The 23300-nt window shown below is 52.3% G+C and overlaps 3 protein-coding genes across 3 annotated transcripts; all 3 read left to right on the top strand.

Annotated features, from left to right (window-relative positions):
* Positions 1 to 909: 909 nt before the first annotated feature.
* On the top strand, positions 910 to 1839 carry LOC311025362 (olfactory receptor 5B17-like; the record flags this gene model as incomplete). The annotated part of the gene is made up of 1 exon (XM_084028212.1): positions 910 to 1839. The coding sequence occupies one exon, from the start codon at positions 910 to 912 to the stop codon at positions 1837 to 1839; it is 930 nt and encodes a 309-aa protein (XP_083884338.1).
* Positions 1840 to 9518: 7679 nt separating this feature from the next.
* On the top strand, positions 9519 to 10448 carry LOC311025361 (olfactory receptor 5B17-like; the record flags this gene model as incomplete). The annotated part of the gene is made up of 1 exon (XM_084028211.1): positions 9519 to 10448. One exon carries the CDS (start codon positions 9519 to 9521, stop codon positions 10446 to 10448), a length of 930 nt encoding a protein of 309 aa, XP_083884337.1.
* Positions 10449 to 21156: 10708 nt separating this feature from the next.
* LOC311025360 (olfactory receptor 5B17-like) lies at positions 21157 to 22086 on the top strand (the record flags this gene model as incomplete). The annotated part of the gene is made up of 1 exon (XM_084028210.1): positions 21157 to 22086. The coding sequence occupies one exon, from the start codon at positions 21157 to 21159 to the stop codon at positions 22084 to 22086; it is 930 nt and encodes a 309-aa protein (XP_083884336.1).
* Between the last annotated feature and the right edge of the window lie 1214 nt (positions 22087 to 23300).

Raw genomic sequence — 23300 nt, 5'->3', positions numbered from 1 at the left:
TGAAGAACACACAGTTCTTCAAGGAGTTGAATGAAACTTGAAAAACATCATTAAATTATGTGTGTGGCGATCAAAGCCCTCCGCTGAGATGTGGTTTCTAAGGCGCCGACCAGGCGTCACCAGTCTCCTTATGAAGGGGGGTTCTGCCAGTCCACCTCTGGTCTGCCTGGAAGAGGTAAACCTGATGCACACTCAGACAGTATTCAAATGTTTAACAGCACTGAGATGTTAATATCAATGAACAAAATGATAACTGTAATCTGGAAAATTGAATTTACTACTATTTTATTATAAGATTTGTATTAGGTGTAGGTGTTAAACTGTACAAATATGTTCTGTTTTGCCAAAAAGACAAAGGACAGTAAAAGTGTGAAACTCTCACTTTATTCTGGAACATTTGTAGCATGTTTTTAAGGATTTAATCCTCATTTTCCTTTAATTATTCTTATTGACATGAGAACTTTGGTTTTGGTGTTTCCTGTTCGACTTCACAGACAGATTGATTGTTTAAACAGTGAGACTCTTTGTGCTAAATGTGTAATGATTTCAGCCTCAACAATTGACAGAAGTTGATCAGGTGAAATTGTGATATTCCACTTAAATGTTTGTATGTGAAGTCAGTTTTACTTCTAATCTATGTGGGAAAATGTTCAAAAGTGTGGATCAAATAATCTCTGATTGTATGCATTTTGTCAGTCCGGATCTAAACTGTATAGTTTTACATTTTAAGAAACTGTTTTTAAATCTTTTTTTAAATGAAAACATGAAACTGTGTTATGTGAGAACAATCTTCACGTTTTAAATATGTTTTCTACATATTTTTCTGTTTGGAGTCAGAGTTGACTAAACATGATTTACTTTCCACATTTTGATTTCTTTTTATTTTGTGCTATTTCGTCCCTCTGCAGGATGAACAACCAGACTGTCAACATGGATGTTCTACAGTTAGAGGGGTTAAAGGTCAGCCCCCAGTTCTCTGTTCCCGCCTTTGTCCTCCTACTCCTCAGCTACATCTTCATCATGGTGTCCAACCTCGGCCTGCTGGTCCTAATCACCATGGAGAGGAGCCTCCACCAGCCCATGTATCTGCTCTTTTGCAACTTGAGTATTAACGATGCATTCGGGGCGACAACAATCATCCCTCGCCTGTTAAGTGACATTTTTATTCCAATCACAGACCGCTATATTCACTACAGCTACTGCGCCACTCAGGCATTTTGTGTTCACTTGACTAGCAGCGCCAGTCACACTGTTCTCATGATCATGGCCTTCGACCGCTATGTGGCCATCTGCAACCCCCTGCGATACACCACTATCATGACCAACAGGATGGTGGTGATGCTGTCGGTGACAGCCTGGGCGGTGACTTTTTTGATGGTGGCGATCCTCGTGGGTCTCAGCGTGCGCCTGTCGCGCTGTAGGTTGATGATATTCGCATTATTTTGCGACAACGCTTCCTTGTTCAAGCTGTCCTGTGAAAGCGTCCTCATCAATAACATCTACGGCCTCAGCTACACCGTAATTCTGCTGGGCTCCTCCATCGGCAGCGTCACGCTCACCTACCTGAGGATCGCCATAGTGTGTCTGAGTAGTAATAACAAGGCTCTGAACACCAAAGCACTGCAGACATGTGCCTCCCACCTGGCTGTGTACGTCATATTCTTAATGTCAGGCTGCATCATCATCATCCTCCATCGTTTCCCTCACTTATCAGATTACAGAAAGCTGGCATCCATCTTGTTCCACGTGGTTCCTCCCGCCCTGAACGGCATTATCTATGGACTGCAAATTAAAGCTGTAAGACAAAAACTTTTCATCATGTTTACCAGGCACACATGAGGTGATGCTGAATACTGAATTCTAAGAGTGAAAAAAGTGGTCTACTTTTTTATTTCAGCTGAAAACGAAAACATATGGATATACTAACGTTGATCAATGGGATGGATGGGTCCGACAACACAGGACTTTCAACCACGAGACCAGTGTTCGACACTGTGTGGACCTCACATTTGTTTACGTTGCCTAAACTTACATAATTAATTCAAGCCCAACAACGATGCTTTTCCTGAACCTAAGTGGTTTTGTATGGAAGTACTTTTTTGCACTTTATTAATTATAAAAGCACAGAATACAATTTTTTAATCTAAAAATGTGTAGTTATATTTACGGATGACTTTCTGCACGTGAAACAGGGTTTTCATATTTGAAGGTTGCCTCCTGTGAGTTTGTGAGCAATGTAACATTTTTGACTTTTTTGACTTTCTTCAACTTTTTATTTTTTTATTTGTCAATATCTTCCATGTACCACACACAAGAAAATGGAAACAACGTTTCTCCCCGTTCCACTGTGAGATAAAGTGCACAAGCACAACAGAGAAGATAATACAATAACAATAACACTAAGACAAAAACAATAATCAATAAAGTGCACAACATATTACTAATACTAAAAATGAACAAAAAAAATATTTGAGTGATTGTAGTGCAACAACGCTTACATATTTGCATAATTCTGTCCAACTTTTACCACCATGGATCTGTAGAATAAACCTTACACATGTGAGGTGCAATAATTTGTATGTGTATTTGTGTTTTGTCAAGTCATATCTACAAAAATAAATTGTGATTTACAAATACGTAGGCAGTAAATGTGTATTTTTATTTTAGAAAAAAAATGAGAGATGTTTCACCATATCAAAATATCTCAACTCATATTTATGCATTTACAGGTTGAATTCTACGTGTGAAACTGGGTCTGCATATTTGCAAGTCGCTTCCTGTGAGTTTGTAGAATTTAATTCTGTAAAGTTTTGGTGGTTGGTTGGTGGCATTTCAAAATAAAGGCAACTGAGCGACTGTTCATTCATTTGTCTCACTAATGTCTACTCAAGAAGCCGAACTGAAGCAGCATTACTTAACAATATGTCAGCCTCAGCGGGGACCGCCAGAACCCGGTCAGATCCGAAAACAATCGGGCAGCAACTGGTCGTTGCAATTCGCCTATCATTGCTCTTCCATCCCGCCAGCATAGCAGCGTGCCAGTGCAGCTCCAGTAGGGAGAGAATATTATCAATTACAGTTACCACATTATCAATCATCACGTTATCAAGGGCAGCAGAGCTTCAGTACATGGAGATCAGGCACGAGGAACTGAGTTACATGTTTGTGTTTGAGTGTTTGTAAATTGTTCAGTCGACCCTCCAGATCACCTGCAGCTGCGTACACCTGACGGGTGGCTCACCGACATAGACCGGAGTGATGCTGCAGCGTGACTGCCTCTCAGAGAGCTTCCAGCTGATGAAAATCACTGGCCAATCGACGCCCTGTACCTGTGGGAATAAACAGCCTCCAGTTCGATGCATCTGGTACCACTCCGTCCACCGGACCAGTCAGGTCCGAGAATTTCAGAATGAACCGCCGATGATACCCAGTCAGTCCCAGAAATTGCATCACCTCCTTTTTGGACAGGCCTTTTGAGTTTTTTTTGGAATAAAGACCATTTACACTGCCTCTGCATCTGAGTCCCCCCTCCTTGCCCGAAACCTGACAGAACGAACTGGCCAGAAAGGACCCAGCAGAGGCAGAGCAGCAGCCACGCTATGGACCTAGCAGCCTTTTTTTTATGCAGCTCTACACATGAGCTCCGGAACGTGACTTATAAACTTCGGTGCCTCCAGGCAGAGCACAAGCATGCTGACGGAGAGGAAGAAAGGCAGTCAGCCCTGACGAGAGCCAGGGAACTGGTTTCCTCGAGCCCTTGGCTCAGGGGCTCATTGCCTGCCTGGGTGAAGGACATACTCAACCCCTGGCCCCCGGCCATCCTCGACAGCCATGCTATCAGCCCGTGCCGCAGTCACAGTCAAGCTACCAGCTCATCCTGCAGTCAAAGCCAAGCTACCAGCCCATGCCACAGTTCCATCCTAGATACCAGCGCATGCCTCAGTCACAGCCAAGCTACCAGCCCAGGCCTCAGCCACAGCCATGCTAACAGCCCAGGCCTCAGCCACAGCCATGCTACCAGCCCAGGCCTCAGCCACAGCCATGCTACCAGCCCAGACCTCAGCCACAGCCATGCTACCAGCCCAGGCCACAGTTCCAGCCAAGCTACCAGCCTAGGCCACAGTTCCAGCCAAGCTACCAGCCCAGGCCACAGTTCCAGCCAAGCTACCAGCCCAGGCCACAGTTCCAGCCAAGCTACCAGCCTAGGCCACAGTTTCAGCCATGCTACCAGCCCAGGCCACAGTTTCAGCCAAGCTACCAGCCCAGGCCACAGTTCCAGCCAAGCTACCAGCCCAGGCCAAGCTACCAGCCCAGGCCTCAGCCACAGCCATGTTACCAGCCCTTGCCACAGTTCCAGCCAAGCTACCAGCCCTTGCCTCAGCCACAGCCAAGCTACCAGCCCAGGCCTCAGCCACAGTCATGCTACCAGCCCAGGCCTCAGCCACAGCCATGCTACCAGCCCAGGCCTCAGCAACAGCCAAGCTACCAGCCTAGGCCACAGTTTCAGCCAAGCTACCAGCCCAGGCCACAGTTCCAGCCAAGCTACCAGCCCAGGCCATGCTACCAGCCCAGGCCTCAGCCACAGCCATGTTACCAGACCTTGCCACAGTTCCAGCCAAGCTACCAGCCCAGACTTAGCCACAGCCAAGCTATCAGCCCATGCCTCAGTTCCTGCCATGCTACAAGCCCAGGCCTCAGCCACAGCCATGCTACCAGCCCAGGCCACAGTTCCAGCCAAGCTACCAGCCTAGGCCACAGTTCAAGCCAAGCTACCAGCCCAGGCCACAGTTCCAGCCAAGCTACCAGCCTAGGCCACAGTTTCAGCCAAGCTACCAGCCCAGGCCACAGTTCCAGCCAAGCTACCAGCCTAGGCCACAGTTTCAGCCAAGCTACCAGCCCAGGCCACAGTTCCAGCCAAGCTACCAGCCCAGGCCAAGCTACCAGCCCAGGCCTCAGCCACAGCCATGTTACCAGCCCTTGCCACAGTTCCAGCCAAGCTACCAGCCCTTGCCTCAGCCACAGCCAAGCTACCAGCCCAGGCCTCAGCCACAGTCATGCTACCAGCCCAGGCCTCAGCCACAGCCATGCTACCAGCCCAGGCCTCATCCACAGCCATGCTACCAGCCCAGGCCTCAGCCACAGCCATGCTACCAGCCCAGGCCTCAGCCACAGCCATGCTACCAGCCCAAGCCTCAGCCACAGCCATGCTACAAGCCCAGGCCTCAGCCACAGCCATGTTACCAGCCCTTGCCACAGTTCCAGCCGATCTACCACCCCAGGCCTCAGCCACAGTCATGCTACCAGCCCAGGCCTCAGCCACAGCCATGCTACCAGCCCAGGCCTCAGCCACAGCCATGCTACCAGCCCAGGCCTCAGCCACAGCCATGCTACCAGCCCAGGCCTCAGCCACAGCCATGCTACCAGCCCAGGCCTCAGCCACAGCCATGTTACCAGCCCTTGCCACAGTTCCAGCCAAGCTACCAGCCCAGGCCTCAGCCACAGCCATGCTACCAGCCCAGGCCTCAGCCACAGCCATGCTACCAGCCCAGGCCTCAGCCACAGCCATGGTACCAGCCCTTGCCACAGTTCCAGCCAAGCTACCAGCCCAGACTTAGCCACAGCCAAGCTATCAGCCCATGCCTCAGTTCCTGCCATGCTACAAGCCCAGGCCTCAGCCACAGTCATGCTACCAGCCCAGGCCTCAGCCACAGCCATGCTACCAGCCCAGGCCTCAGCCACAGCCATGCTACCAGCCCAGGCCTCAGCCACAGCCATGTTACCAGACCTTGCCACAGTTCCAGCCAAGCTACCAGCCCAGACTTAGCCACAGCCAAGCTATCAGCCCATGCCTCAGTTCCTGCCATGCTACAAGCCCAGGCCTCAGCCACAGCCATGCTACCAGCCCAGGCCTCAGCCACAGCCATGCTTCCAGCCCAGGCCTCAGCCACAGCCATGTTACCAGCCCTTGCCACAGTTCCAGCCGATCTACCAGCCCAGGCCTCAGCCACAGTCATGCTACCAGCCCAGGCCTCAGCCACAGCCATGCTACCAGCCCAGGCCTCAGCCACAGCCATGCTACCAGCCCAGGCCTCAGCCACAGCCATGTTACCAGCCCTTGCCACAGTTCCAGCCAAGCTACCAGCCCAGGCCTCAGCCACAGCCATGCTACCAGCCCAGGCCTCAGCCACAGCCATGCTACCAGCCCAGGCCTCAGCCACAGCCATGGTACCAGCCCTTGCCACAGTTCCAGCCAAGCTACCAGCCCAGACTTAGCCACAGCCAAGCTATCAGCCCATGCCTCAGTTCCTGCCATGCTACAAGCCCAGGCCTCAGCCACAGTCATGCTACCAGCCCAGGCCTCAGACACAGCCATGCTACCAGCCCAGGCCACAGTTCCAGCCAAGCTACCAGTCTAGGCCACAGTTCCAGCCAAGCTACCAGCCCAGGCCACAGTTCCATTCAAGCTACCAGCCCAGGCCTCAGCCACAGCCATACAACCAGCCCATGCCTCAGCCACAGCCATGCTACCAGCCCAGGCCTCAGCCACAGCCATGTTACCAGCCCAGGCCTCATCCACAGCCATGCTACCAGCCCAGGCCTCAGCCACAGCCATGCTACCAGCCCAGGCCTCAGCCATAGCCATGCTACCAGCCCAGGCCTCAGCCACAGCCATGCTACCAGCCCAGGCCTCAGCCACAGCCATGCTACCAGCCCAGGCCTCAGCCACAGCCATGTTACCAGCCCTTGCCACAGTTCCAGCCACGCTACCAGCCCAGGCCTCAGCCACAGCCATGCTACCAGCCCAGGCCTCAGCCACAGCCATGCTACCAGCCCAGGCCTCAGCCACAGCCAAGCTATCAGTCCAGGCCTCAGCCACAGCCATGTTACCAGCCCTTGCCACAGTCACTGCCAAGCTACCAGCTCATGTCTCAGTCACAGCCAAGCCACTAGCCCATGTCTCAGCTGGTCGACACTGGTCGAAACCTGCCAGTGGCCTTCAGTCGGCGGCCCGGTCTCCACCTGCCAGTGGCCTTCAGACGGCGGCCCTTTTGTCACTTGCCAGTGGTCTTCAGTCGGCGGCCCTCAGTCACCCATTCCTTTCCCGACGGGGGACCGTCCGAAACCTGCCCCACGCAGCCGTTCGGGAGTCTGCTCATCGCCCTTTCCTGTTCCGACGTGGGACCGTCCTACGCCTGCTCCCCGCAGCCTTCAGGAGGTCTGACCGTCGCCCCTTCCTGTTCCGACGGGGTACCGTCCTACGCCTGCTCCACGCAGCCTTCAGGAGGTCCGCTCGTCACCCGTCCCTGTCCTGACGGGGGAACCGTCCGACGCCTGATCCACGCAGCCTTCGAGAGGTACGCTCGTCACCCGTTCCTGTCCCGACGGGGGACCGTCCTACGCCTGCTCCACGCAGTCTTCGGGAGGTCTGCTCGTGGCCCCTTCCTGTTCCGCGGGGGACTGTCCAATGCCTGCCCCACGCAGCCTATTGGGGGTCCGCTCGTCAAACGCTCCTGTTCTGACGGGGGACCGTCCTACGCCTGCTCCAAGCAGCCGTCTGGGATTCCGCTCATCACCCGTTCCTGTCCCGACAGGGGACCGTCCTACGCCTGCCCCACGCAGCCTATTGGGGGTCCACTCGTCAACCGCTCCTGTTCTGACGGGGGACCGTCCTACGCCTGCTCCACGCAGCCTTCAGGAGGTCCGCTCGTCACCCGTCCCTGTCCTGACGGGGGACTGTCCAACGCCTGCTCCAAGCAGCCGTCTGGGAGTCCGCTCATCACCCGTTCTTTTCCCGACGGGGGACCATCCGAAACCTGCCCCACGCAGCCTATTGGTGGTCCGCTCGTCAACCGCTCCTGTTCTGATGGGGGACCGTCCTACGCCTGCTCCACGCAGCCTTCAGGAGGTCCGCTCGTCACCCGTCCCTGTCCTGATGGGGGACCGTCTGACGCCTGCTCCAAGCAGCCGTCTGGGATTCCGCTCATCACCTGTTCCTGTCCATACAGGGGACCATCCTACGCCTGCCCCACGCAGCCTATTGGGGGTCCGCTCGTCAACCGCTCCTGTTCTGACGGTTCTACCTCCATCAGTGGTAATGGGTGCAAAGGCACCCTGGGGATTGCTGGTTGGTTAACCAACTGGCATTCGGGGCAAGAGTTTCATACCAACAATGCACATCTCCCCGAATGCCTGGCCAATTGAAACAGGCAATTATTCAGTTGAGTGTTTTCTCAGGCACTGCGATAGACTGGCATCCTATCCAGGGTGTACCCTGCCTTCGCCCAATGACAGCTGGGATCAGCCCCCCCTGAAACCCTGAATACAGGATAAGCGGTAGACGATGGATGGATGGTGTTTTCTCATACGCCATGTGACTGGCCATCGGGTTGAAGTGAGCCTCCTCGAAAATGATTTCACTGCGGCTTTTCGGCATTAAGAACTGGGTGATTTCCTCATTCACGACTCATTCGGTATAATGTGTCCCTACCCACGGAAACCGCCGCTCTAGAGGCCAACGGGGGGGCCTAATATGTTTTAGATTTGTTTTTTATATGTGCAAAAGGAAGATATGGCTAAGCCTCCCTAGGCTTAATATATATAATAAAATGATCAGACACAGGATCAGACTAATATCAAAGGTGCTATTGTGTTGAAGGGTTTGTACATCATGTCCAGAAAAGTTGATAAGTGTTGTTGAGTTCTGTGAAGAACACACAGTTCTTCAAAGAGTTGAATGAAACTTGAACAACATCATTAAATTATTTGTGTGGCGATCAAAGCCCTCCGCTGAGATGTGGTTTCTAAGGCGGCGACCAGGCGTCACCAGTCTCCTTATGAAGGGGGGTTCTGCCAGTCCACCTCTGGTCTGCCTGGAAGAGGTGAACCTGATGCACACTCAGACAGTATTCAAATGTTTAACAGCACTGAGATGTTATTATTAATGAACAAAATGAACTGTAATCTGGAAAATTGAATTTACTACTATTTTATTATAAGATTTGTATTAGGTGTGGGTGTTAAACTGTACAAATATGTTCTGTTTGGCCAAAAAGAAAAAAGGACAGTAAAATATAATGTGTGAAACTCTCAGTATATTCTGGAACATTTGTACTATGTTATTAAGGATTTAATCCTCATTTTCATTTAATTATTCTTATTGACATGAGAACTTTGGTTTTGGTGTTTCCTGTTCGACTTCACAGACAGATTGATTGTTTAAACAGTGAGACTCTTCGTGCTAAATGTGAAATGATTTCAGCCTCTACAATTGACAGAAGGTGATCAGGTGAAGTTGTGATATTCCACTTAAATATTTGTATGTGAAGTCAGTTTCACTTCTAATCTATGTGGGAATCTTTTTTAAATGAAAACATGAAACTGTGTTATGTGAGAACAATCTTCACGTTTTAAATATGTTTTCTACATATCTTTCTGTTTGGAGTCAGAGTTGACTAAACATGATTTACTTTCCACATTTTGATTTATTTTTATTTTGTGCTATTTCGTCCCTCTGCAGGATGAACAACCAGACTGTCAACATGGATGTTCTACAGTTAGAGGGGTTAAAGGTCAGCCCCCAGTTCTCTGTTCCGGCCTTCGTCCTCCTACTCCTCAGCTACATCTTCATCATGGTGTCCAACCTCAGCCTGCTGGTCCTGATCACCATGGAGAGGAGCCTCCACCAGCCCATGTATCTGCTCTTTTGCAACTTGAGTATTAACGATGCATTCGGGGCGACAACAATCATCCCTCGCCTGTTAAGTGACATTTTTATTCCAATCACAGACCGCTATATTCACTACAGCTACTGCGCCACTCAGGCATTTTGTGTTCACTTAACTAGTAGCGTCAGTCACACTGTTCTCATGATCATGGCCTTCGACCGCTACGTGGCCATCTGCAACCCCCTGCGATACACCACTATCATGACCAACAGGATGGTGGTGATGCTGTCGGTGACGGCCTGGGCGGTGGCTTTTTTGATGGTGGCGATCCTTGTGGGTCTCAGCGTGCGTCTGTCGCGCTGTAGGTGGATGATATTTGCATTATTTTGCAGCAACGCTTCCTTGTTCAAGCTGTCCTGTGAAAGTGTCCTCATCAATAACATCTACGGCCTCAGCTACACCGTCATTCTGCTGGGCTCCTCCATCGGCAGCGTCACGCTCACCTACCTGAGGATCGCCATAGTGTGTCTGAGTAGTAATAACAAGGCTCTGAACATCAAAGCACTGCAGACATGTGCCTCCCACCTGACTGTGTACGTCATATTCTTTATGTCAGGCTGCATCATCATCATCTTCCATCGTTTCCCTCACTTATCAGATTACAGAAAGCTGGCATCCATCTTGTTCCACGTGGTTCCTCCCGCCCTGAACAGCATTATCTATGGGCTGCAAATTAAAGCTGTAAGACAAAAACTTCTCATCATGTTTACCAGACACACATGAGGTGATACTGAATACTGAATTCAAAGAGTAAACCCCCAGACCACTTTTTTATTTCAGCTGAAAACAAATACATATGGATACAAACATTGTTGATTAATGGGATGGATCGGTCACAGGACACAGGACTTTCAACCACGAGACCAGTGTTAGACACCGTGTGGACCTCACATTTGTTTACGTTGCCTAAACATACATAATTAATTTAAGCACAACAACGATGCTTTTCCTGAACCTAAGTGGTTTTGTATGGAAATTTTTATTGGACTTTATTAATTGTAAAAGCACAGAATACAATTAACAAATTTGTAGCGTGATTTTCAGGTTTCCACAATTATGTATTCTTTAACTTGCAAATGTAAAGTTTACTCTAAAAATATGTAGTCATATTTACGGATTAATTTCTACACGTGAAACGTTTGCAATTTGCCTCCTGTGAGTTTGTGAGCAATGTAACATTTTTTACATTTTTATTTTTTTATTTGTCAATATCTTCCATGTACCACACACAAGAAAATGGAAACAACGTTTCTCCCCGTTCCACTGTGAGATAAAGTGCACAAGCACAACAGAGAAGATAATACAATAACAATAACACTAAGACAAAAACAATAATCAATAAAGTGCACAACATATTACTAATACTAAAAATGAACAAAAAAAATATTTGAGTGATTGTAGTGCAACAACGCTTACATATTTGCATAATTCTGTCCAACTTTTACCACCATGGATCTGTAGAATAAACCTTACACATGTGAGGTGCAATAATTTGTATGTGTATTTGTGTTTTGTCAAGTCATATCTACAAAAATAAATTGTGATTTACAAATATGTAGGCAGTAAATGTGTATTTTTATTTTAGAAAAAAAATGAGAGATGTTTCACCATAACAAAATATGTCAACTCATATTTATGCATTTACAGGTTGAATTCTACGTGTGAAACTGGGTCTGCATATTTGCAAGTCGCTTCCTGTGAGTTTGTAGAATTTAATTCTGTAAAGTTTTGGTGGTCGGTTGGTGGCATTTCAAAATAAAGGCAACTGAGCGACTGTTCATTCATTTGTCTCACTAATGTCTACTCAAGAAGCCGAACTGAAGCAGCATTACTTAACAATATGTCAGCCTCAGCGGGGACCGCCAGAACCCGGTCAGATCCGAAAACAATCGGGCAGCAACTGGTCGTTGCAATTCGCCTATCATTGCTCTTCCATCCCGCCAGCATAGCAGCGTGCCAGTGCAGCTCCAGTAGGGAGAGAATATTATCAATTACAGTTACCACATTATCAATCATCACGTTATCAAGGGCAGCAGAGCTTCAGTACATGGAGATCAGGCACGAGGAACTGAGTTACATGTTTGTGTTTGAGTGTTTGTAAATTGTTCAGTCGACCCTCCAGATCACCTGCAGCTGCGTACACCTGACGGGTGGCTCACCGACATAGACCGGAGTGATGCTGCAGCGTGACTGCCTCTCAGAGAGCTTCCAGCTGATGAAAATCACTGGCCAATCGACGCCCTGTACCTGTGGGAATAAACAGCCTCCAGTTCGATGCATCTGGTACCACTCCGTCCACCGGACCAGTCAGGTCCGAGAATTTCAGAATGAACCGCCGATGATACCCAGTCAGTCCCAGAAATTGCATCACCTCCTTTTTGGACAGGCCTTTTGAGTCTTTTTTGGAATAAAGACCATTTACACTGCCTCTGCATCTGAGTCCCCCCTCCTTGCCCGAAACCTGACAGAACGAACTGGCCAGAAAGGACCCAGCAGAGGCAGAGCAGCAGCCACGCTATGGACCTAGCAGCCTTTTTTTTATGCAGCTCTACACATGAGCTCCGGAACGTGACTTATAAACTTCGGTGCCTCCAGGCAGAGCACAAGCATGCTGACGGAGAGGAAGAAAGGCAGTCAGCCCTGACGAGAGCCAGGGAACTGGTTTCCTCGAGCCCTTGGCTCAGGGGCTCATTGCCTGCCTGGGTGAAGGACATACTCAACCCCTGGCCCCCGGCCATCCTCGACAGCCATGCTATCAGCCCGTGCCGCAGTCACAGTCAAGCTACCAGCTCATCCTGCAGTCAAAGCCAAGCTACCAGCCCATGCCACAGTTCCACCCTAGATACCAGCGCATGCCTCAGTCACAGCCAAGCTACCAGCCCAGGCCTCAGCCACAGCCATGCTAACAGCCCAGGCCTCAGCCACAGCCATGCTACCAGCCCAGGCCTCAGCCACAGCCATGCTACCAGCCCAGACCTCAGCCACAGCCATGCTACCAGCCCAGGCCACAGTTCCAGCCAAGCTACCAGCCTAGGCCACAGTTCAAGCCAAGCTACCAGCCCAGGCCACAGTTCCAGCCAAGCTACCAGCCTAGGCCACAGTTTCAGCCAAGCTACCAGCCCAGGCCACAGTTCCAGCCAAGCTACCAGCCCAGGCCAAGCTACCAGCCCAGGCCTCAGCCACAGCCATGTTACCAGCCCTTGCCACAGTTCCAGCCAAGCTACCAGCCCTTGCCTCAGCCACAGCCAAGCTACCAGCCCAGGCCTCAGCCACAGTCATGCTACCAGCCCAGGCCTCAGCCACAGCCATGCTACCAGCCCAGGCCTCAGCAACAGCCAAGCTACCAGCCTAGGCCACAGTTTCAGCCAAGCTACCAGCCCAGGCCACAGTTCCAGCCAAGCTACCAGCCCAGGCCATGCTACCAGCCCAGGCCTCAGCCACAGCCATGTTACCAGACCTTGCCACAGTTCCAGCCAAGCTACCAGCCCAGACTTAGCCACAGCCAAGCTATCAGCCCATGCCTCAGTTCCTGCCATGCTACAAGCCCAGGCCTCAGCCACAGCCATGCTACCAGCCCAGGCCACAGTTCCAGCCAAGCTACCAGCCTAGGCCACAGTTCAAGCCAAGCTACCAGCCCAGGCCACAGTTCCAGCCAAGCTACCAGCCTAGGCCACAGTTTCAGCCAAGCTACCAGCCCAGGCCACAGTTCCAGCCAAGCTACCAGCCTAGGCCACAGTTTCAGCCAAGCTACCAGCCCAGGCCACAGTTCCAGCCAAGCTACCAGCCCAGGCCAAGCTACCAGCCCAGGCCTCAGCCACAGCCATGTTACCAGCCCTTGCCACAGTTCCAGCCAAGCTACCAGCCCTTGCCTCAGCCACAGCCAAGCTACCAGCCCAGGCCTCAGCCACAGTCATGCTACCAGCCCAGGCCTCAGCCACAGCCATGCTACCAGCCCAGGCCTCATCCACAGCCATGCTACCAGCCCAGGCCTCAGCCACAGCCATGCTACCAGCCCAGGCCTCAGCCACAGCCATGCTACCAGCCCAAGCCTCAGCCACAGCCATGCTACCAGCCCAGGCCTCAGCCACAGCCATGTTACCAGCCCTTGCCACAGTTCCAGCCGATCTACCAGCCCAGGCCTCAGCCACAGTCATGCTACCAGCCCAGGCCTCAGCCACAGCCATGCTACCAGCCCAGGCCTCAGCCACAGCCATGCTACCAGCCCAGGCCTCAGCCACAGCCATGCTACCAGCCCAGGCCTCAGCCACAGCCATGCTACCAGCCCAGGCCTCAGCCACAGCCATGTTACCAGCCCTTGCCACAGTTCCAGCCAAGCTACCAGCCCAGGCCTCAGCCACAGCCATGCTACCAGCCCAGGCCTCAGCCACAGCCATGCTACCAGCCCAGGCCTCAGCCACAGCCATGGTACCAGCCCTTGCCACAGTTCCAGCCAAGCTACCAGCCCAGACTTAGCCACAGCCAAGCTATCAGCCCATGCCTCAGTTCCTGCCATGCTACAAGCCCAGGCCTCAGCCACAGTCATGCTACCAGCCCAGGCCTCAGCCACAGCCATGCTACCAGCCCAGGCCTCAGCCACAGCCATGCTACCAGCCCAGGCCTCAGCCACAGCCATGTTACCAGACCTTGCCACAGTTCCAGCCAAGCTACCAGCCCAGACTTAGCCACAGCCAAGCTATCAGCCCATGCCTCAGTTCCTGCCATGCTACAAGCCCAGGCCTCAGCCACAGCCATGCTACCAGCCCAGGCCTCAGCCACAGCCATGCTACCAGCCCAGGCATCAGCCACAGTCATGCTACCAGCCCAGGCCTCAGCCACAGCCATGCTACCAGCCCAGGCCTCAGCAACAGCCAAGCTACCAGCCTAGGCCACAGTTTCAGCCAAGCTACCAGCCCAGGCCACAGTTCCAGCCAAGCTACCAGCCCAGGCCATGCTACCAGCCCAGGCCTCAGCCACAGCCATGTTACCAGACCTTGCCACAGTTCCAGCCAAGCTACCAGCCCAGACTTAGCCACAGCCAAGCTATCAGCCCATGCCTCAGTTCCTGCCATGCTACAAGCCCAGGCCTCAGCCACAGCCATGCTACCAGCCCAGGCCACAGTTCCAGCCAAGCTACCAGCCTAGGCCACAGTTCAAGCCAAGCTACCAGCCCAGGCCACAGTTCCAGCCAAGCTACCAGCCTAGGCCACAGTTTCAGCCAAGCTACCAGCCCAGGCCACAGTTCCAGCCAAGCTACCAGCCTAGGCCACAGTTTCAGCCAAGCTACCAGCCCAGGCCACAGTTCCAGCCAAGCTACCAGCCCAGGCCAAGCTACCAGCCCAGGCCTCAGCCACAGCCATGTTACCAGCCCTTGCCACAGTTCCAGCCAAGCTACCAGCCCTTGCCTCAGCCACAGCCAAGCTACCAGCCCAGGCCTCAGCCACAGTCATGCTACCAGCCCAGGCCTCAGCCACAGCCATGCTACCAGCCCAGGCCTCAGCCACAGCCATGTTACCAGCCCTTGCCACAGTTCCAGCCGATCTACCAGCCCAGGCCTCAGCCACAGTCATGCTACCAGCCCAGGCCTCAGCCACAGCCATGCTACCAGCCCAGGCCTCAGCCACAGCCATGCTACCAGCCCAGGCCTCAGCCACAGCCATGCTACCAGCCCAGGCCTCAGCCACAGCCATGCTACCAGCCCAGGCCTCAGCCACAGCCATGTTACCAGCCCTTGCCACAGTTCCAGCCAAGCTACCAGCCCAGGCCTCAGCCACAGCCATGCTACCAGCCCAGGCCTCAGCCACAGCCATGCTACCAGCCCAGGCCTCAGCCACAGCCATGGTACCAGCCCTTGCCACAGTTCCAGCCAAGCTACCAGCCCAGACTTAGCCACAGCCAAGCTATCAGCCCATGCCTCAGTTCCTGCCATGCTACAAGCCCAGGCCTCAGCCACAGTCATGCTACCAGCCCAGGCCTCAGCCACAGCCATGCTACCAGCCCAGGCCTCAGCCACAGCCATGCTACCAGCCCAGGCCTCAGCCACAGCCATGTTACCAGACCTTGCCACAGTTCCAGCCAAGCTACCAGCCCAGACTTAGCCACAGCCAAGCTATCAGCCCATGCCTCAGTTCCTGCCATGCTACAAGCCCAGGCCTCAGCCACAGCCATGCTACCAGCCCAGGCCTCAGCCACAGCCATGCTACCAGCCCAGGCATCAGCCACAGTCATGCTACCAGCCCAGGCCTCAGCCACAGCCATGCTACCAGCCCAGGCCTCAGCAACAGCCAAGCTACCAGCCTAGGCCACAGTTTCAGCCAAGCTACCAGCCCAGGCCACAGTTCCAGCCAAGCTACCAGCCCAGGCCATGCTACCAGCCCAGGCCTCAGCCACAGCCATGTTACCAGACCTTGCCACAGTTCCAGCCAAGCTACCAGCCCAGACTTAGCCACAGCCAAGCTATCAGCCCATGCCTCAGTTCCTGCCATGCTACAAGCCCAGGCCTCAGCCACAGCCATGCTACCAGCCCAGGCCACAGTTCCAGCCAAGCTACCAGCCTAGGCCACAGTTCAAGCCAAGCTACCAGCCCAGGCCACAGTTCCAGCCAAGCTACCAGCCTAGGCCACAGTTTCAGCCAAGCTACCAGCCCAGGCCACAGTTCCAGCCAAGCTACCAGCCTAGGCCACAGTTTCAGCCAAGCTACCAGCCCAGGCCACAGTTCCAGCCAAGCTACCAGCCCAGGCCAAGCTACCAGCCCAGGCCTCAGCCACAGCCATGTTACCAGCCCTTGCCACAGTTCCAGCCAAGCTACCAGCCCTTGCCTCAGCCACAGCCAAGCTACCAGCCCAGGCCTCAGCCACAGTCATGCTACCAGCCCAGGCCTCAGCCACAGCCATGCTACCAGCCCAGGCCTCATCCACAGCCATGCTACCAGCCCAGGCCTCAGCCACAGCCATGCTACCAGCCCAGGCCTCAGCCACAGCCATGCTACCAGCCCAAGCCTCAGCCACAGCCATGCTACCAGCCCAGGCCTCAGCCACAGCCATGTTACCAGCCCTTGCCACAGTTCCAGCCGATCTACCAGCCCAGGCCTCAGCCACAGTCATGCTACCAGCCCAGGCCTCAGCCACAGCCATGCTACCAGCCCAGGCCTCAGCCACAGCCATGCTACCAGCCCAGGCCTCAGCCACAGCCATGCTACCAGCCCAGGCCTCAGCCACAGCCATGCTACCAGCCCAGGCCTCAGCCACAGCCATGTTACCAGCCCTTGCCACAGTTCCAGCCAAGCTACCAGCCCAGGCCTCAGCCACAGCCATGCTACCAGCCCAGGCCTCAGCCACAGCCATGCTACCAGCCCAGGCCTCAGCCACAGCCATGGTACCAGCCCTTGCCACAGTTCCAGCCAAGCTACCAGCCCAGACTTAGCCACAGCCAAGCTATCAGCCCATGCCTCAGTTCCTGCCATGCTACAAGCCCAGGCCTCAGCCACAGTCATGCTACCAGCCCAGGCCTCAGCCACAGCCATGCTACCAGCCCAGGCCTCAGCCACAGCCATGCTACCAGCCCAGGCCTCAGCCACAGCCATGTTACCAGACCTTGCCACAGTTCCAGCCAAGCTACCAGCCCAGACTTAGCCACAGCCAAGCTATCAGCCCATGCCTCAGTTCCTGCCATGCTACAAGCCCAGGCCTCAGCCACAGCCATGCTACCAGCCCAGGCCTCAGCCACAGCCATGCTTCCAGCCCAGGCCTCAGCCACAGCCATGTTACCAGCCCTTGCCACAGTTCCAGCCGATCTACCAGCCCAGGCCTCAGCCACAGTCATGCTACCAGCCCAGGCCTCAGCCACAGCCATGCTACCAGCCCAGGCCTCAGCCACAGCCATGCTACCAGCCCAGGCCTCAGCCACAGCCATGTTACCAGCCCTTGCCACAGTTCCAGCCAAGCTACCAGCCCAGGCCTCAGCCACAGCCATGCTACCAGCCCAGGCCTCAGCCACAGCCATGCTACCAGCCCAGGCCTCAGCCACAGCCATGGTACCAGCCCTTGCCACAGTTCCAGCCAAGCTACCAGCCCAGACTTAGCCACAGCCAAGCTATCAGCCCATGCCTCAGTTCCTGCCATGCTACAAGCCCAGGCCTCAGCCACAGTCATGCTACCAGCCCAGGCCTCAGACACAGCCATGCTACCAGCCCAGGCCACAGTTCCAGCCAAGCTACCAGTCTAGGCCACAGTTCCAGCCAAGCTACCAGCCCAGGCCACAGTTCCATTCAAGCTACCAGCCCAGGCCTCAGCCACAGCCATACAACCAGCCCATGCCTCAGCCACAGCCATGCTACCAGCCCAGGCCTCAGCCATGTTACCAGCCCAGGCCTCATCCACAGCCATGCTACCAGCCCAGGCCTCAGCCACAGCCATGCTACCAGCCCAGGCCTCAGCCATAGCCATGCTACCAGCCCAGGCCTCAGCCACAGCCATGCTACCAGCCCAGGCCTCAGCCACAGCCATGCTACCAGCCCAGGCCTCAGCCACAGCCATGTTACCAGCCCTTGCCACAGTTCCAGCCACGCTACCAGCCCAGGCCTCAGCCACAGCCATGCTACCAGCCCAGGCCTCAGCCACAGCCATGCTACCAGCCCAGGCCTCAGCCACAGCCAAGCTATCAGTCCAGGCCTCAGCCACAGCCATGTTACCAGCCCTTGCCACAGTCACTGCCAAGCTACCAGCTCATGTCTCAGTCACAGCCAAGCCACTAGCCCATGTCTCAGCTGGTCGACACTGGTCGAAACCTGCCAGTGGCCTTCAGTCGGCGGCCCGGTCTCCACCTGCCAGTGGCCTTCAGACGGCGGCCCTTTTGTCACTTGCCAGTGGTCTTCAGTCGGCGGCCCTCAGTCACCCATTCCTTTCCCGACGGGGGACCGTCCGAAACCTGCCCCACGCAGCCGTTCGGGAGTCTGCTCATCGCCCTTTCCTGTTCCGACGTGGGACCGTCCTACGCCTGCTCCCCGCAGCCTTCAGGAGGTCTGACCGTCGCCCCTTCCTGTTCCGACGGGGTACCGTCCTACGCCTGCTCCACGCAGCCTTCAGGAGGTCCGCTCGTCACCCGTCCCTGTCCTGACGGGGGAACCGTCCGACGCCTGATCCACGCAGCCTTCGAGAGGTACGCTCGTCACCCGTTCCTGTCCCGACGGGGGACCGTCCTACGCCTGCTCCACGCAGTCTTCGGGAGGTCTGCTCGTGGCCCCTTCCTGTTCCGCGGGGGACTGTCCAATGCCTGCCCCACGCAGCCTATTGGGGGTCCGCTCGTCAAACGCTCCTGTTCTGACGGGGGACCGTCCTACGCCTGCTCCAAGCAGCCGTCTGGGATTCCGCTCATCACCCGTTCCTGTCCCGACAGGGGACCGTCCTACGCCTGCCCCACGCAGCCTATTGGGGGTCCACTCGTCAACCGCTCCTGTTCTGACGGGGGACCGTCCTACGCCTGCTCCACGCAGCCTTCAGGAGGTCCGCTCGTCACCCGTCCCTGTCCTGACGGGGGACTGTCCAACGCCTGCTCCAAGCAGCCGTCTGGGAGTCCGCTCATCACCCGTTCTTTTCCCGACGGGGGACCATCCGAAACCTGCCCCACGCAGCCTATTGGTGGTCCGCTCGTCAACCGCTCCTGTTCTGATGGGGGACCGTCCTACGCCTGCTCCACGCAGCCTTCAGGAGGTCCGCTCGTCACCCGTCCCTGTCCTGATGGGGGACCGTCTGACGCCTGCTCCAAGCAGCCGTCTGGGATTCCGCTCATCACCTGTTCCTGTCCATACAGGGGACCGTCCTACGCCTGCCCCACGCAGCCTATTGGGGGTCCGCTCGTCAACCGCTCCTGTTCTGACGGTTCTACCTCCATCAGTGGTAATGGGTGCAAAGGCACCCTGGGGATTGCTGGTTGGTTAACCAACTGGCATTCGGGGCAAGAGTTTCATACCAACAATGCACATCTCCCTGAATGCCTGGCCAATTGAAACAGGCAATTATTCAGTTGATTGTTTTCTCAGGCCCTGCGATAGACTGGCATCCTATCCAGGGTGTACCCTGCCTTCGCCCAATGACAGCTGGGATCGGCTCCAGCCCCCCCTGAAACCCTGAATACAGGATAAGCGGTAGACGATGGATGGATGGTGTTTTCTCATACGCCATGTGACTGGCCATCGGGTTGAAGTGAGCCTCCTCGAAAATGATTTCACTGCGGCTTTTCGGCATTAAGAACTGGGTGATTTCCTCATTCATCTGATTGTCACGACTCATTCGGTATAATGTGTCCCTACCCACGGAAACCGCCGCTCTAGAGGCCAACGGGGGGGCCTAATATGTTTTAGATTTATTTTTTATATGTGCAAAAGGAAGATATGGCTAAGCCTCCCTAGGCTTAATATATATAATAAAATGATCAGACACAGGATCAGACTAATATCAAAGGTGCTATTGTGTTGAAGGGTTTGTACATCATGTCCAGAAAAGTTGATAAGTGTTGTTGAGTTCTGTGAAGAACACACAGTTCTTCAAAGAGTTGAATGAAACTTGAACAACATCATTAAATTATTTGTGTGGCGATCAAAGCCCTCCGCTGAGATGTGGTTTCTAAGGCGGCGACCAGGCGTCACCAGTCTCCTTATGAAGGGGGGTTCTGCCAGTCCACCTCTGGTCTGCCTGGAAGAGGTGAACCTGATGCACACTCAGACAGTATTCAAATGTTTAACAGCACTGAGATGTTATTATTAATGAACAAAATGAACTGTAATCTGGAAAATTGAATTTACTACTATTTTATTATAAGATTTGTATTAGGTGTAGGTGTTAAACTGTACAAATATGTTCTGTTTGGCCAAAAAGAAAAAAGGACAGTAAAATATAATGTGTGAAACTCTCAGTATATTCTGGAACATTTGTACTATGTTATTAAGGATTTAATCCTCATTTTCATTTAATTATTCTTATTGACATGAGAACTTTGGTTTTGGTGTTTCCTGTTCGACTTCACAGACAGATTGATTGTTTAAACAGTGAGACTCTTCGTGCTAAATGTGAAATGATTTCAGCCTCTACAATTGACAGAAGGTGATCAGGTGAAGTTGTGATATTCCACTTAAATATTTGTATGTGAAGTCAGTTTCACTTCTAATCTATGTGGGAAAATGTTCAAAAGTGTGGGTCAAATAATCTCTGATTGTATGCATTTTCTCAGTCCGGATCTAAACTGTATAGTTTTATATTTAAGAAACTGTTTTTAAATCTTTTTTAAATGAAAACATGAAACTGTGTTATGTGAGAACAATCTTCACGTTTTAAATATGTTTTCTACATATCTTTCTGTTTGGAGTCAGAGTTGACTAAACATGATTTACTTTCCACATTTTGAATTATTTTTATTTTGTGCTATTTCGTCCCTCTGCAGGATGAACAACCAGACTGTCAACATGGATGTTCTACAGTTAGAGGGGTTAAAGGTCAGCCCCCAGTTCTCTGTTCCGGCCTTCGTCCTCCTACTCCTCAGCTACATGTTCATCATGGTGTCCAACCTCAGCCTGCTGGTCCTGATCACCATGGAGAGGAGCCTCCACCAGCCCATGTATCTGCTCTTTTGCAACTTGAGTATTAACAATGCATTCGGGGCGACAACAATCATCCCTCGCCTGTTAAGTGACATTTTTATTCCAATCACAGACCGCTATATTCACTACAGCTACTGCGCCACTCAGGCATTTTGTGTTCACTTGACTAGCAGCGCCAGTCACACTGTTCTCATGATCATGGCCTTCGACCGCTATGTGGCCATCTGCAACCCCCTGCAATACACCACTATCATGACCAACAGGATGGTGGTGATGCTGTCGGTGACAGCCTGGGCGGTGACTTTTTTGATGGTGGCGATCCTCGTGGGTCTCAGTGTGCGCCTGTCGCGCTGTAGGTTGATGATATTTGCATTATTTTGCGACAATGCTTCCTTGTTCAAGCTGTCCTGTGAAAGTGTCCTCATCAATAACATCTACGGCCTCAGCTACACCGTAATTCTGCTGGGCTCCTCCATCGGCAGCGTCACGCTCACCTACCTGAGGATCGCCATAGTGTGTCTGAGTAGTCATAACAAGGCTCTGAACATCAAAGCACTGCAGACATGTGCCTCCCACCTGGCTGTGTACGTCATATTCTTAATGTCAGGCTGCATCATCATCATCCTCCATCGTTTCCCTCACTTATCAGATTACAGAAAGCTGGCATCCATCTTGTTCCACGTGGTTCCTCCCGCCCTGAACGGCATTATCTATGGACTGCAAATTAAAGCTGTAAGACAAAAACTTTTCATCATGTTTACCAGGCACACATGAGGTGATGCTGAATACTGAATTCAAAGAGTGAAAAAAGTGGTCTACTTTTTTATTTCAGCTGAAAACGAAAACATATGGATATACTAACGTTGATCAATGGGATGGATGGGTCCGACAACACAGGACTTTCAACCACGAGACCAGTGTTCGACACTGTGTGGACCTCACATTTGTTTACGTTGCCTAAACTTACATAATTAATTCAAGCCCAACAACGATGCTTTTCCTGAACCTAAGTGGTTTTGTATGGAAGTACTTTTTTGCACTTTATTAATTGTAAAAGCACAGAATACAATTTTTTAATCTAAAAATGTGTAGTTATATTTACGGATGACTTTCTGCACGTGAAACAGGGTTTTCATATTTGAAGGTTGCCTCCTGTGAGTTTGTGAGCAATGTAACATTTTTGACTTTTTTGACTTTCTTCAACTTTTTATTTTTTTATTTGTCAATATCTTCCATGTACCACACACAAGAAAATGGAAACAACGTTTCTCCCCGTTCCACTGTGAGATAAAGTGCACAGGCACAACAGAGAAGACAATACAATAACAATAACACTGAGACAAAAACAATAAACAATAAAGTGCACAACATATTACTAATACTAAAAATGAACAAAAAAATATTTGAGTGATTGTAGTGCAACAACGCTTACATATTTGCATAATTTTGTCCAACTTTCACCACCATGGATCTGTAGAATAAACCTTACACATGTGAGGTGCAATAATTTGTATGTGTATTTGTGTTTTGTCAAGTTATATCTACAAAAATAGATAGTGATTTACAAATATGTAGGCAGTAAATGTATTTATGTGTATTTTTATTTCACAAAAAAAATGAGAGATGTTTCACCACAAAAAGTATGTCAACTCATATTTATGCATTTACAGGTTGAATTCTACGTGTGAAACTGGGTCTGCATATTTGCAAGTCGCTTCCTGTGAGTTTGTGAACCGTGTGTAATTGTGACGTAATTTTGTCCAATTCGTACTGCAGGGATCTGTAGAATTTCATTCTGTAAAGTTATGTCGTGTGGTGGTTGGTTGGTGGCATTTCAAAATAAAGGCAACTGAGCGACTGTTCATTCGTTTGTCTCACCGATTTCTACTCAAGAAGCTGAACTAAAGCAGCGGCATTACTTAACAATGGGCCCTAATTTCGTGGCGCAGCGCAGGGCGGCGCAGGGTGGCAGAGCCGGCGCAATGCAA

Source organism: Eutrigla gurnardus (genome assembly GCF_963514095.1).
Source record: "Eutrigla gurnardus genome assembly, chromosome: 15".
NCBI classification, from domain to species: domain Eukaryota; kingdom Metazoa; phylum Chordata; class Actinopteri; order Perciformes; family Triglidae; genus Eutrigla; species Eutrigla gurnardus.
The sequence above is the reverse complement of the archived record's forward strand: the minus strand, read 5'-3'. Positions and strand labels throughout refer to the sequence as shown.